Source organism: Macrobrachium nipponense, chromosome 15 (genome assembly GCF_015104395.2).
Source record: "Macrobrachium nipponense isolate FS-2020 chromosome 15, ASM1510439v2, whole genome shotgun sequence".
NCBI classification, from domain to species: Eukaryota; Metazoa; Arthropoda; class Malacostraca; order Decapoda; family Palaemonidae; genus Macrobrachium; species Macrobrachium nipponense.
The window spans coordinates 3,667,203-3,682,602 of record NC_087208.1 but is presented as its reverse complement, the minus strand read 5'-3'; the positions used below and the strand labels follow the sequence as shown (position 1 = coordinate 3,682,602).

At 46.1% G+C, this 15,400-nt stretch overlaps 1 protein-coding gene across 1 annotated transcript in view; it reads right to left on the bottom strand.

Moving 5' to 3' along the window:
- LOC135226974 (V-type proton ATPase subunit E-like) overlaps positions 1-15,097 on the bottom strand; it is a 33,518-nt gene extending 18,421 nt beyond the window's left edge. The window contains exons 1-2 of the mRNA XM_064266678.1: positions 14,926-15,097; positions 5,314-5,482 (exon numbers count right to left, since the gene is read on the bottom strand). Coding sequence (XP_064122748.1) covers positions 5,314-5,482; positions 14,926-15,092 — 336 coding nt within the window. The 5' untranslated portion in view covers positions 15,093-15,097. The remainder of the gene's footprint in view (positions 1-5,313; positions 5,483-14,925) is intronic.
- Positions 15,098-15,400: the final 303 nt, after the last annotated feature.

Here is a 15,400-nt window from a genome sequence, read left to right as displayed (position 1 = left end):
TCTGCGGCCTTCCCCACAGGTTCCACAGTCTTTGGCAGACTTGCTCGTGCAGAGTCCACTCCGTGGGGAGAACTTGTTTTGTCCTGCTGAGCCTGTCTGCTCTGATATTTCTTTCCCCTTTCACAAATCTGGTCAGGAGGGTAATATTCCTCTCCTCCGTCCATGACAACAGATCCTTCGTTATCTCGAATAGGGAAAACGAGTGCGTCCCCCCTGTTTTTTTATATAAGCCAACGCCGTGGTGTAGTCTGCGTTGACTTGAATCACTTGATTCTTACTTCTGACTTGAAGAATTTTAATGCCAGAAACACTGCATATAGTTCTTTGGCATTTATATGCCATCTCTTTGTTCTTTCTTCCATTTGCCAGAGACTTCTCTTGCCCCTAGAGTCGCTCCCCATCCCGTCTCTGAAGCGTCTGAGAACAGATTTGGTTTGGGTTCCGAACCTCTAGGGACACTCCCTTGTTCTCTTTGAGTGGGAGCAGCCACCACTTTAGGTGTTTCTTCACCTCTATTGTTACCGGAAAAGTGTCCGACAGATGGCCCTTCTTCCAAGTCCAAGATCTCTTTAGGAAGAATTGTAGAGGCCTTAGATGAAGTCTTCCTAGGGATACAAATTGTTCCAGGGAAAGAAAGAGTCCCTAGAAGGCTCAGCCACCCTCCCTGGCTGAACTCCTGTCTTTCTTTAGGAAGGATGTAACTTTCTGAATCCCCCGAAGAATCCTTTCTTGGGACGGAAAAACCCGAAAATCCCGAGAATTCATCTGAATCCCCAAATAGACTAAGTCCTGACTGGGGGTCATCTGCGATTTCTCGAGATTCACAAGAAAGTCCCTAATTCCTTTGTCAATTCTCAATGTTTTTCTTCAGATCCTCCAACATTGTTTCCTGGGATTTTGCTCTTATCAGCCATCGTCTAGGTACAGAGAGACGCTTATGCCTTCCAGGTGTAGCCATCTGGCTACGTTCCGCATCAGGTACGTAAATACCTGTGGAGCCGTGGAGAGGCCGAAGCACAAGGCCCTGAACTGGTAGACTTTCCCTTGAATCACAACCTGAGATACTTCTTTGATGACGGGTGAATAGGAACGTGGAAATATGCATCCTGCAGGTCTAGAGAGACCATCCAGTCTCCTCTTCGCAGGGCTGAAAGTACCGAGGCAGAAGTCTCCAGCGAGAACTTTTTCTTTTCCACATATTTGTTCAGAATGCTCACGTCCAATACTGGCCTCCATCCCCCGGATGCCTTTGGAACTAAAAACAGGCGGTTGTAAAACCCCGGAGAGGAAGGATCCTGAACCTCTTCTATTGCCTCTTTGTCCTTCATTGGTCCTATCAATATATGAAGAAGTGTCTCCCTCAGAACAGGGTCCTTGTACTTTGCCGACAGTTCCTTTGGGGAATTCGACAAAGGTGGTCTGTCCTGAAAAGGTATAATGTAACCTTTCCCCAAGACTGTTAGCGTCCAAGGATCGGCTTTCCTTATCTTCCATGCCCCTACGAAGTTTAGGAGCCTGGCCCCTACAGATGTTTGGAGGACCTCGCTGCTACTTTGATTTCTTGAAAGATCTAAAGGAGGACCTTCCTCGCTTTTCTGCTGTCTTCCTTTTCGTTGGAGGACGAGAGGTGGAACCTCTCCGAAAGGGCACTACCGGAGTACGAGTAATCTTCCTTCGCTACTGGTACTGTTTGGTCATGATTTCTTGGAGGATTGTACTAATAAGTCTTGGGTTGCCTTTTCAGCAAGAGACATTGAAATCTCCTTCACCAAGTGCGAAGGGAAAAGGTGATCCGAGAGAGGAGCGTATAAAAGGCTGACCTTTGTGAAGGAGAAACCGCTTTGGTTAGAAATGAACCAAATAATGATCTCTTCTTCACTACTCCTGCTCCAAATAGAGATGACAATTCTCCCGAACCATCCTGACCGCCTTATCCATACAGGATAAAATGCAATGCAAAACTTCAGGTTCTAAAACATCTGGTTCATTTGCCTTCTTGCCAGCACTCCAAGGGACCAATCCAAGAAGTTAAAAACTTCTAGTACATGGAAAAGTCCCTTGAGGTGCTGATCCAATTCTGACATGCTCCAATATGCTTTAGCTGTATTCAAAGCATGTCTTCTCGATGCTTCAACCAAGCTTGAAAAATCCGCCTCCGCGGAAGATGGAAGCATAAGCCCCATCGCTTCCTCTGTCCTGTACCATATTCCCCTCCTACCTCTGAGCTTACATGGAGGAGTGCAAAAACTGTCTTCTGAGCTTCCTTCTTCACCTTCATCCAATTATTTAAAGATTGAATAGCCTTCTTCATTGATATGGCTGGTTTCATTTTTAAATACGAAGACGATTTAGGAACCTTCGTACTGGAGAACAGAGATCTCGGGGAAGGAGGAGCTGCAGGGCTTAGAGAGTCTCAAATTCTTGCAGGAGAGAGAGGCTAACACTTTGTAGTTAGATACACCCCCTCATTGTTCGGGGTTTATTCCTCCGACACTTCATCCAACTCCATCCTAGAAGGAGAGCGAGCTCTTTTATTAGAATCTTTGTCCGTAGACCTATTCCCTATAGGAGAAATACTCCTAGAAGGAGAGAGACTGACAGATCTAGAAGTTCTCCCTTTCTTATCCACCAAAACATCCTGAGACATGGAGGTTGAAACCGTAACCTTCGATGTACCAGGTTGCTTCCTTGCATTAGGGTTTCTACTTGTAGGAGACTCGCTATCCGAAGACATTACATGAAAAGATCTTCTATTACCCCTTATAACTTCTCGCTCTTCATGATCAGCTGGCGCCTTGCGCCTGACTGGCGCTTCGCGCTTGGTTGAGTCTTCTCGCGCGGTTGGCGCCTCACGCTCGGCTAGCGCTTCGCGCCTCGCTGGCTCCTCTTGCGCGGCTGGCGCCTCGCGCTCGACTCGCGCTTCACGCCTGGTTGGCGCTTCGCGGCCGTCTATCGCGTCGCGTCTGGCTGGCGCTTCGCGCCTGTATGTCTCTTCGCGGCCGCCTGGCGCTACGCGCCTGGCTGGCGCTTCTCGCCTGGTTGGCGCTTCTCGGCAGTCTGGCGCATCGCGCCTGGCTGGCGCTTCTCGTCTGGCTGGCGCTACGCTCCTGGATGGTGCCTCGCGCCTGATTGTCTCTTCCTGCTTGTAGGAATTCTCACGCGCGGCTGGCTCCTCGCGCCTGGCCAGCTTCTCGCGCCTAGTCGTCTCCTGCGATATCGGATAGCGCCTGGTTGCCACGTCGCGCCTGATTGGCGCCTCGCGCTTACGTGTTAGTTCTTTGCGGCTGACTGGCGCTCCGCGCCTGGCTGGCGCTTCACGCCTGGCTGGCGCCTCGCGCCCCGAACTCGCGGGTCTGTGAAAAATAGACCCTTCATCCGAAGAAGAATCTTCTTTTCTGGGAGGTTGATAGTAAGGGTTTTTTGACTTCTTCACAGGAAGATTAACATCCTTTCTTCTTGGAGGATCTCTCGAAAGAACCCCGACTAGAGAAGCAATAGACTCTTGCATATCCTTTAATATCTTCATCATTTCTTCTCTCTGGTCTAAACGAGAGGAAGGAGAGCCTTCTATCTCCATTCCCCACGACTTATCGGGAGAAGCCAAAACCTTTGCTTTCTTAATCTCTGTCGGGGAGTCCTCCGAAAAACGTTCCGGACTCGAGTTTATGCCCGATTCTTCCCAGATCCTCTTCAAGGGACGAGAACGATCCGCTGATCTCCATCCTCTTTTAGGTGAGGAATTCTCCGACGATGAAAACATTCACGTAGAACGCTTTTTCTAATGCGTTCTCTGGCAGTCTGTGACGTTACAGATTCTGCCGAAGAGACGTCTGACTGGTGGGGATCCTCCATAACCTCCGTAAGGCTTTCGACATTCCTTCTCCTCTGGGCTTGGGAGCTTGAAAGAGGTCTAGGCCTGGGAGCGTTGTGAAGCCAATCAGACGCCTCCTCCACTTCACTGGGGAAATTCACATCACTTTCCACAGCACTACTTTGCTTACCTTCTATGGCAGCCATTTTACGCTCCATTTTCATAAGCGCAGCTTTAAGGCTTGCTATCTCCGAAGCAGAGTCCGTAGGATCTGCATTCGGAGAAGGACCTGAAATATTACAAGGAGCGTTCATAATGTTAGAGGAGGGTACAATATTACTCACCAAACCACTTGAAGATTGAGAGCTAGGCTTGGTTTTGGAAGATGACTTCCTTAAGCGGTCTTTCTCTAATTTCCTTAAATAAGAAGTTAGAGACTTCCACCCTTCAGCACTCAAACTCTCACATTCATGACAAGTGTTATCCATCGAGCATTCATACTTCCTGCATATTTTACATACAGTGTGAGGATCAACCGAAGCTTTCGGCATTCTCACCTTGCACCCTTCATTCACACACATTCTCACCACACTTCCAGAATCAGACATCATGATGAAAATTCCAAGCCAAAATCCAAATAACGATCCACAAAAGCGTATGCCAGTACAACGATCCAAATACGTCACCAAAGGGTCCAAAACGATGATCAATTGTATCCAAAAACGAAATCCAGCCGGAGATACCAACAACGATGTTGCCAGTATGGCCGACAGAAAAAATCTGATGGAAAACGGGAATGGGTTCCTATTCCTGCCACCCAGCGGCGGCGCGGTGGATCACCTGACCTACCTGTAGCGTGTGCGCGAAATTCGAAATTCTGTCGGCGCGACGGAGTCAAAAGCTATGTATATATCTGACAGGTAAGTTGAATGTATAAAACTATTTTATACAATGAGGCTATCAAGAGCAACCAGAAGGCATCATACCCTCTTTCATCAATGCCCCGATATTAGCTAAGCAGACTGAAGAGTGACAGGGAGTGCAGTCAAGGACTCTAGCAATGGGTAACCAACCTTACCTGAGAATAATGAATAAGTTTTCAAGAATGACTTTGATGACTAATGGATATACTGTTGTCTTTCTCCATTATGAGAGGATGTGTAGTAACTTCATAACCTAAATATTTTAAACATTAAACATATGAAGAAAAAATTTAAGCTGAACTATGGATGCTGAACACTTTCAGGACTTTCATAAAAGTAAAGTGATCCAAAAGGATTACACAGCTACTGTTTCAGTCTTGGAGCCAATGCCATGACTTTAGTACAAAAATTACTTTGCTTCAGAAAATACAAATAGTGACTTAAGTTTTCATATGAAAAAAAAGATAACTTTTAATATGAAAAAATAAAATTAAATAAATATATAATCAAGAAAAAATACTTAACATTAACAAATCCAAACAACTCACAGTGGCAGAAAAAATTAATTCAATTCCATACCTGACAGAGCCCCTGGCAAATGAGATCCTCGAGAAGCTTCTGGTACTTTGTTTCATTCTGGGTGATGACATGAAGTTTCTGTCTGGCTTCATGCAATACATTTCTAATGTGGGCTTCCTGGGCTTTCAGTACTTCCAAACGGGATTTGTTCAGCTGGTTGCTTGCACCACTGAAATTCAATCAGGGTATTAGTTAATTGACTGGATGCTTCAAATTCTATCTATGTTTCCTATAAATCAGTCTCATCACATTACAATAAAACTGGCCCACCATGACTCCTACTCTCTATCTTTAACAGACTTTTTTTTCTTATCTATAATGTGCTCCATCTTGTCGTTCCATCTAATCAAACCTCCTAAACTCAAATGCATAGTAATATATGAATGAAAGTGACTGTACAAATGTGTGAATGGTAAATGGTACAAAAACTTACCATAATTTTATACTATACAGCATATTCAAGTATTTACTGTAAATACAGTAGAACTGTATACTATACGTTACTGTGCAAAGTGATGAGGCAAATTTTATAAACACATACATACTTGATGTTGATCAGTAGGTTTATCATGAAAGGTAACAAATTACCTGCAAAACTACTATAGATTCAATAATAGACCAGTGTTGCTAAATTATAGGGCAGCAAGACTAGGTGTAAACCATATAGTATTATACATACAGTGTTCAGATACAGACTGTATACAGATACTACAGACTGTACCTGTGCCTAATCCTCCTTTTTACCATTGGATCTATAGTTCAAACATAATACCAAGCTTATTAAGAAACTATTTAATTCAATATGAAACTGTTCTAACTCGGCAGTTCTGCCCTTGAATGTATGGGTATATTTTAAGGAAAATATGCTGAAAATATGCTAATAATGAAAGCAGTAATTTCAATTTCATCACTGTATCTTATGGTTTTATTTGGTGTGTGTGCATAAAGTAGGCTGTGTATGTTGGCAAGGTTAGTAACAGACTAGTCTGGGCTGGTGGTTGGTATTCCATCACCTTGTCTCTCTATCACAATGTTTACTGAATCTGCTTAGCAATACAGTGGTCCCCCAGTATTTGCGAGAGATGCGTACCAGACCCCCCGCGAATGTTTAGAATCCGCAAATAGTTGGAACCACTAAAAAATGCTGAAAATGGCCTCTTTTGATAGGTAAAAGTCAAGAAAAATCCACTAAAAATGTTTATACCTGTTTTTTTTTTAATAGTCTTAACACAAAAAAGTGCATTTTATGATCAAATTAACTTTAAAAAAATGTTATTGTTATTATACAATTAAGTTTGTTCATACTTACCTGGCAGATATATATATAGCTGTATTTTCTGACGTCCGACAGAAATTTCAAAACTCGCGGCACACGCAGTGGGCGGCCAGGTGGTAGTACCCATTCCCGCCGCTGGGAGGCGGATATCAGGAACCATTCCCATTTTCTATTCATATTTTTTATTAATGCCTCTGTCTCCTGAGGGGAGGAGGGCGGGCACTTTAATTATATATATCTGCCAGGTAAGTATGAACAAACTTAATTGTATAATAACATAACATTTGTTCATGCCACTTACCTGACAGATATATATATAGCTGAATCCCACCTTCGGATGGTGGGAAGAGACAGAATAGGATTTTTTAGGAAACTTAAATTAAGTAGATGATATACATCTTGGTTCCTTACCTGTTTGCAAAGTAGACTATGTGATTACTGTCACGTAAGGCTGCTTTTGCTTAAAACAGAGTTGCCAGCCAGGTGGAGACCTGTAGTGCTGGTGCGCTCTGGATGATCTGTCAACGGGTGCGAGACCTCAACGTGACAAGACCATCGAGGCCATACAAATGAGGGCAACGAAGCAACTGACCACCACCTGACCAACTATTCACAAAAAACCCCTTAAAACTAACTAAAGGATGGGAGATCTTCACATAAGACTCACCACAACCTAAAAACACAACAACCTAACCTAATCCTAACTAAGGGATAGGGAAAGAGCTACTTCCGGACCCCAATACTGTGTCCGCAGAAACGTATGGCCCCAGTGCATTACAATCGTCATAAATCGTTCTCACATCCCTTAGGTAATGTGAGGCGAAGACGGAGTTACTCCTCCAAAAGGTGCAATCAAGGATGTCCTTGATTGACATGTTCTTTTGGAAGGCAAGAGAGGTACGACGGCTCGAACTTCGTGCGCTTTTACTCGGAAGAGGCTCAAATCAGTCTTCTGGAAAGATGAATGAGCCTCCCGAATGATGTCCCTTAGAAAGAAAGCAACAGCATTCTTCGATAAAGGTAACTCTGGTCTCTTCACAGAGCACCAGAGATTACCTGAGGGACCTCTTACCTCTTTCGTTCTATGCACGTAGAACTTGAGAGCCCTGACCGGGCACAGGACTCTCTCTGGTTCTTGGCCCACCAGACTTGACATAACCCTTGATCTCGAAAGTCTTCTTGGCCAAGGGTTCGAAGGATTTTCATTCTTCGCCAAGAAAGTTGGGTTCAACGAGCAGACAGCATTGTCCCCTTTGAATCCCATTAACTTGCTAAACGCTTGAATTTCACTAACTCTCTTAGCCGTCGCAAGAGAAGTTAGGAAAAGAGCCTTCCTTGTCAGGTTTCGAAGAGACGCTGCCTGAAGCGGTTCGAAAGGGCTTGACATAAGGAATTTAAGGACTACGTCCAGGTTCCATGATGGAGGTCTCATTTGAGGAACCTTCGAGGTCTCGAAAGACTTTAAAAGGTCATGAATGTCCTTGTTGTCAGACAGGTCGAGGCCTCTGTGCCTAAAAACCGCTGACCCAACATGCTTTTATATCCCTTGATGGTAGGGACTGCTAATTTCTGCACATTCCTGAGAAAGAGCAGAAAATCAGCTATTTGGTTCACAGAGGTCGAGGAAGAGGAAACTCTCTCCTTTTTACACCATGCCCTGAAGGAAGCCCACTTCGATTGGTAAACAGCTCTTGTGGAAGCACGTCTCGCATGTGCGATTGCTCTCGCAGCTGCTTTCGAAAAACCTCTCACTCTGGCCAACTTTTCGATAGTCTGAACGCAGTCAGACCCAGAGCGGAGAGTTTTGGGGTGAACCTTTCGAAGTGAGGCTGTTTGAGTAGATCTTTCCTCCTGGGCAATGTCCTTGGAAAGTCTACAAGGAAAGACATGACCTCTGTGAACCATTCTCTCGCTGGCCACATCGGAGCGATCAGGGTTAACCTCGTCCCTCCGAGGCCGCAAACTTCCTCATGACTTCCCCAGAATCTTGAATGGTGGGAAGGCGTATAAGTCTAGGCCCGTCCAATTCCAAAGCAAAGCGTCTACCGCGATTGCTTCTGGATCCAGGACCGGGGAGCAGTAAAGAGGAAGTCTCTTGGTCCTTGACGTTGCGAATAAGTCGACCAGTGGACGTCCCCACAACGTCCACAGGTCTCGACAAACGTCTTCGTTCAACGGTCCATTCCGTCGGTAGGACTTGTTCCCGACGACTGAGAAGGTCTGCCCTGACGTTTTGCACTCCTGCATGAATCTCGTCAGGATAGTCACATTTCTTCTCTTTGCCCACAGCAGAATCTCTCTCGCTAGGGAAAACAACGTTCTGGAGTGTGTTCCTCCCTGGTTTTTTAAATAAGCGAGTGCTGTGGTATTGTCCGAGTTTATCTGAACAATCTTGTTCTTCTCCAAACTCCTTTCGAAGAACTGCAGGGACAGAAATAACTGCTGCCAGTTCTTTGACATTTATATGCCAGGCTACCTGTTCCCCTCTCCAGGAGCCTGACACTTCCTTTCCCTCCTAGTGTTGCTCCCCATCCCGTGATGGAAGCGTCTGAAACAACACTAGGTCGGGGCTCAGAAGACTTAGGGACACGCCCTCCTGAAGCTTCTGAGGGTCCAACCACCATCTTAGATGGTTCTTGACCGGAAGCGAAATTCTCAATATGGCATTGAGATCGTCCTTGGCCTTCCACTCGTCCGCAAGGAAAAATTGGAGAGGCCTGATGTGCAGTCTTCCCAAGGAAACAAACCTTTTCTAGCGAGGAAATGGTCCCCAGCAGACTCATCCATTCCCTCGCCGAGCAAGTCTCTTTCCTTAGAAAGGCTGAGATCTTTTCTAAGCCTAGCCGCTGACGTTCCTGGGACGGAAACGCTCGAAAAGCCACTGAATCCATCTGAATCCCCAGATACACGATGGACTGTGTTGGGGTCAGATGCGACTTTTCGAGGTTGACCAGAAGTCCCAGGGACTTCGCTAGGGCTAAAGTGAACTGCAAGTCCTTCAGACACTTCTCTCTCGACGACGCTCTGATCAGCCAGTCGTCGAGGTACAGGGAAACTCTTATTCCCGAAGAGTGTAGCCACCTCGCTACGTTCTTCATTACTACTGTGAACACCATCGGAGCCGTGGTCAGTCCGAAAACACATAGCTCTGAACTGCCATACTTTGTTGTCTAAGACAAACCTTAGATACTTTCTTGAAAGAGGGTGGATCGGGATGTGAAAGTACGCGTCCTGCAAGTCTAAGGACACCATCCAGTCGCCCCGGTCTCAAGGCTCCCAGAACAGAATGAGGCGTCTCCATCGTGAATTTGGTCTTTTCACGAAAAGATTGAGCCTGCTTACATCTAGAACTGGACGCCAACCTGACGACTGCTTCGGTACTAGGAAGATTCTGTGGTAAAAACCTGGAGACCCCAGGTCCGCGACTTGTTCCACCGCTCTTTTGTCGATCATCTGCTGAAGGAGATCGAACAATACTTTCTTCTTTTCTCCCTGATAGGATGGAGAAAGGTCTCTGGGAGTTGTAGAAAGAGGAGGAAGATCTAAAAAGGGGATCTTGTACCCCTGCTCCACGATCTTGAGGGACCAAGAGTCCGTGTCTCTCTCTCTCCACGCTCCCGCAAAAACTTTCAGTCTGGCTCCGACTGGTGTCTGAAGGACATGCTTCTCACTTGGAAGGCTTTGGCTTAAAGGAAGCTCTTCCTCGTGAAAACCCTCTCCCTCGAGGAGCTGCTCTCGAGGGGGAGCCCCACGAAAGGCTTAACTTCTCGGCGGTCGAACCGCAGCTGAAGAGGTTGAAGGTACGGCTGACCGTCTTGTAGACTGGGCCAAAAGGTCCTGAGTTGCCTTCTCTTGCAAGCTGTTCGTCAGGTCCTTTACTAAAGTCTGGGGGAAGAGATGGTTCGAAAGAGGCGAAAACAGCAAATCCGCTTTCTGAGCTGGAGTCACCGAACGAGCTGTGAAGTTGCACAGCAAAGCTCTCTTTTTTAATAAAGCCGTTCCAAAATGAGATACGAGCTCCTCCGAACCATCCCTGACGGCTTTGTCCATACATGCTAACACGCTGGACAGCTCCCCCAGACTGAGAGATTCTGGGCTTCTCGCTTGCAGATCCAGAACTCCCAAACACCAGTCAAGGAAGTTGAACACTTCCCAGCGGTCCTGAGCAGACCTTCAATGATGGTCAGTCTCCGAAGAGGTCCAGGTTACTTAGCAGAGGGTAAAAAGCGACCTCCTCTGCAAATCCACTAGGCTGGAGAAATCTCCTTGAGCCGAAGAAGGGATACGAACTCCTACTTCATCTTTGGTTCTATACCAAATGCCCCCTTTTCCGCTAAGTCTAGCTGGAGGCAAGGCGAAGGTCGTCTTGCCTTGATCTCTCCTTCGTACCATCCAATCTTGGAGCTTCTTAAAGGCACGTTCGTGGAGAGAGAAGTTTTCATCTCTACAAACTCCGGGGTTTTTCCAGTTTTAGATGAAGAAAACTGCGAAGGAGGAGACTTGGGAGCTGCGGGCTGAAACTTGTCTTCGAAAGAAGAACGCAAGAGTCGCACGAGGACTTTATAGTCCGAGATTGACGGGGCCGCAGAAGGTTCCTCTTCAACCGATTCAGCCGAACTACTTAGCTCTCCTTCTTCTCTAAACGGAAGAGGAGACCGTCTGTCCGGAGAGGGCGTCCTAATATCGGGTCTTGGCTTGATCAAAGGACCCCTATCCTTGCTAGAGGCAGCCTTATTTCGGCTGTCTTCTCTATGACGCTTACTACTCGATGAAGGTAGAGCGTCCTGACGAGGACGAGCGTCCTTAGCGCCATCCGCAGCAGTCTCACTTGCCAGAGAAGCGTCCTTACGTTTCTCAAACGAAAGGGAAGACCTTTTCGCTGGAATACGTGCCTGTGCGCATAAACTAGCGTCTGGGGGTACGACTTCTTGGTCGGAATCCCCAAAAACGTCTTGAAAGGAGCCCTGAACGTCCTGGCGAGCTTCCTGCCAAGCGTCCTGCCGAGCGTCCTGCCGAGCGTCCTGGCGAGCGTCCTGCCGAGCGTCCTGCCGAGCGTCCTGACGAACGTCCTGGCGAGCGTCCTGCCAAGCGTCCTGCAATAGCGTCCTGACGAGCGCTCCTGCCAAGAGTCCTGACGAGCGTCCTGCCGAGCGTCCTGCCAAGCGTCCTGACGAGCGTCCTGACGAGCGTCCTGACGAGCGTCCTGCCGAACGTCCTGCCGAACGTCCTGCCGAACGTCCTGCCGAACGTCCCGCCTAGCGTCCTGACGAGCGTCCTGTCGAACGTCGTACAGAGCGTCCTCCTCAAAAGCGTCCTGACGTAACGTCCTTCTAGAGGACGAACGAGATCGGCGAATCGCCGAAGGAGAAGCGATCGGCGAACGAGACGAAGTAGGTGAAGGAGAAGGAGACTGCTTAGTCCTCTTGACAGGCAGTCTAAGGTCTTCCTCCGCTTAGGCTCGACTGGCGCTGGGCGAGTCTCTTAGCCATAAGCGAGGATAGCTGGTCTGAAGGGGGACAAAAGAATGTTCTTCGTCGGGGAAGAATGAACAGAGGAAGCAGGACTGATCCTGTGAGAGACCGAGGATGGGGCGAGGGGACCGCCTCCTTCCTTCTTCACAGGTACAGCTACCTGCTTCTCCAGGTAGAACGCGCCTGTGCACACAACCCAGCGTCCTCATCGGAGGAGATCTTACCTCTTTTCTGAGGCGGAAACGCGTCATACGCGTCCTCCGACGAAAGTGGCGAAAGAGGACGTGAAGCGTCCTCCGCACGAAACGTCCTTTTCAAAGGACGAGTGTCTCTCCGAGCGCTCCACCCCTTGCGCGGGGAGGACGCTTCGGAGGACGAAAAGCACTCTTTCAGGACGCGCGCTCGTGCGCGCTCCTTGGCAGCCTGGGACTTTGCTACAAGGCCCTGCCGAAGGGACGCCAGATCGGTGGGAAGCCCCCGTAACCCTCTTGCGGCTTTCGACATACCTACTCCCTGGGTCTTGGGAGTCTGATAGAGGTCTAGGCCTAGAGGCATTATGGGGCCGATCTGACGCCCCCTCCACAACACTGGGGGCACGATCACACACTTGCACCGAGCCAGTTTCTAAGGCTTTCACTTTGGTCTCCAGAGTGCGAAGAGACTCCAAAATCAGAGAGAGAGCATTCGCTTCTCCGACACAGAATCAGGAGCCCGAAGGCAACACAGGTTTAGGGGTTGTAAACACTACAGGTGTTAATGCAGGAGAGATGTTAGCCTTACCTTTGGTAGAACACTCCTGGAGGAAGAAGACCTGATCCTATCGCGCTCCAATTTAAGGCGATAGGACTCATATACTCTCCAATCATCATCGGTCAATTTCTCACATTCATTGCACCGATTATCAATCAAACAATTAAGCCCCCTACAACTCATTACATACTGTGTGGGGGTCTACCGATGCTTTCGGTAGCCTCACCTTACAATCAGCCCTCTCACACACTCTGAAACTCACAGCACTGATCCAGACATATCTTATATAGAAAAGTCAATCCAAAATCAAAAAACGGTCCACTATCGCGCATGCCAATTCAACAATCCAATTCAATACCAAAAAAATCAATCAGATACTTAAAAGCGAGTCAAATTCCAAAAAATCCTGAGCAGAGGTCTGTAAACAGTTGTTTACCGACCGGCGACAGAAAAAAATATGAATAGAAAATGGGAATGGTTCCTGATATCGCCTCCCAGCGGCGGAAATGGGTACTACCACCTGGCCGCCCACTGCGTGTTGCCGCGAGTTTTGAAATTTCTGTCGGACGTCAGAAATCACAGCTATATATATGCTGCAGGTAAGTGGCATGAACAAACTAGGAGTTTCTGGATATTTCTCATAGAGATCAGTGCCTCTGTTAGGTATGTACTATATATGTATTGGCGACAATACCCAATTATTGATGCAGATAAGCAGAAATTGGCGTATATCGGCAATGAAAATAATTGATTTTCATCACTAGACAGGCCCCATAAAACATGTTGATGTAAAAATAGCTCAGTGAATGCCTTCTATCTCCAATGTTGCTTAATCTAATTTTAGAGAAAATAATGGGAAGTATCGAGGAAGTTGAGGTGTGTCATCTTGGGAAATACTAATGCCAAAATCCTTGCATTTGCAGATGATGTTGATTTCTTAGGTACAGATATACAAAATATAGAATGTTTGTATATACTACCATTTACAGAAAGTGGTGCCAGTGGGACTAGAGATCAGTGGAAGTAAAACTAAAATGACGAGACTATTAAGGAACAACCAACAACAACAGCAACAACAAAAATGGGAGATATCGAGAACGTGAGGGAGTTTAAATATCTAGGAAGTATGTCAACATTCAGAAATGAGATGGAGAGTGTTTTTGGCTTGAATTACAGCAGGGAACAGATGCTTTTTTCAGTCTACATCTTTTAAAGGGCAGATATATCACAGAGTCTACCACATTAAGAATTTACAACACCATCATAAGCCCAGTACATAGTACTATATGGATGCAAAACCTGGACACTGACTAAATGTCAAGAACAACTACTGGTTTTTTAAAATATTTTGCGTTGAGTAATGGGTCCTATTTACAATATAAATGAAGATGTTTCAAGAAGGCACAATAATGAGTGAGATTTAACCGGATAACCACTAATAACTGGCTATGTAAGATCGCAGAGGATATATTGGGCTGGACATGCTGTTAGAATTGAAGAGGATAAAATGCCTAGAGTGGTTATGGAAGGATCAGTAGAAGGGAGAAGACCAGTGGAGAGCCCAAGGATGAGACAGAAAGATAATGTGTTCAGAGATCTAAGAGATTTGGAGTGGAGGATCCTGAGAATAACTGGAGAGATGCAGCCCTCACCAGGGGAACATGGAGTTTAAGGGGAACGTGGAGAGGTCTGGTGCAAGCGGCCATGGGCCACCAAGAGGCCTGAGAGCCACTAGAGTGATTGAGTGAGAATGCAATCAAGGTAAATAACCAACGTATGGGAGAAAATTATGCCAGCACAGAATGCAACTACTGTATCACACTTACCATCAATTTTTAGTTAATTTTGGTTAAATACCACTGTCAAGATCATAGCACCAAGTAAATTAAGAAGCCACTCAACAGAGAGTTAACAATGAAAGGACACTTATTTAATAATGACTGTTCATTAAAAATTACCATTGCTACTACAGCAATAACAAAATTACAGTGGTCATAACTGTAATACTACTCAGTAAGAACATGTCAAATGCACCTCACATTGTCTTTAAACTCTCTATACAGTATTACTTCAAAAATTTCAATATCTCCCTTTAACATTTACCAAGAAACCTACATTTTCTTTTGGAGTTCGACTTGCTTCTCCTTCCTTTCATAGTACTCTATGATCTTCAGACGGTTCTGCTGGACAAGACGACCCTTCTCAATTGTAAATTCTTCCTCAGCACGAGCATCTATTTCTTCAGCCTTTTCATTAGCCTCCTGCTCAATGAAGGACATCATAGATGGATCTGAAAAGAAAGAATTACATGTACATCTTGACACAACAAATAGAAGAGGAGAAAAAATAACAGTTAGTATATGGAACGAATTCCTCGTGAAAGAAAGAAAACTCTTATGAAGATATAAGTGCATATAGTATATCTATCATAAGATGTGCAAACATCTAATATAACTCTGGCTATGGCTTAACTTTTAGAAGTGAGGCTTCCTCCCATGCATGGGATATCTATTTATCTCCATTGTACATATCTTGAAAATGATATTGTTATGATACAATAAAGTTTCATACATACTTACCTGGCAGATAT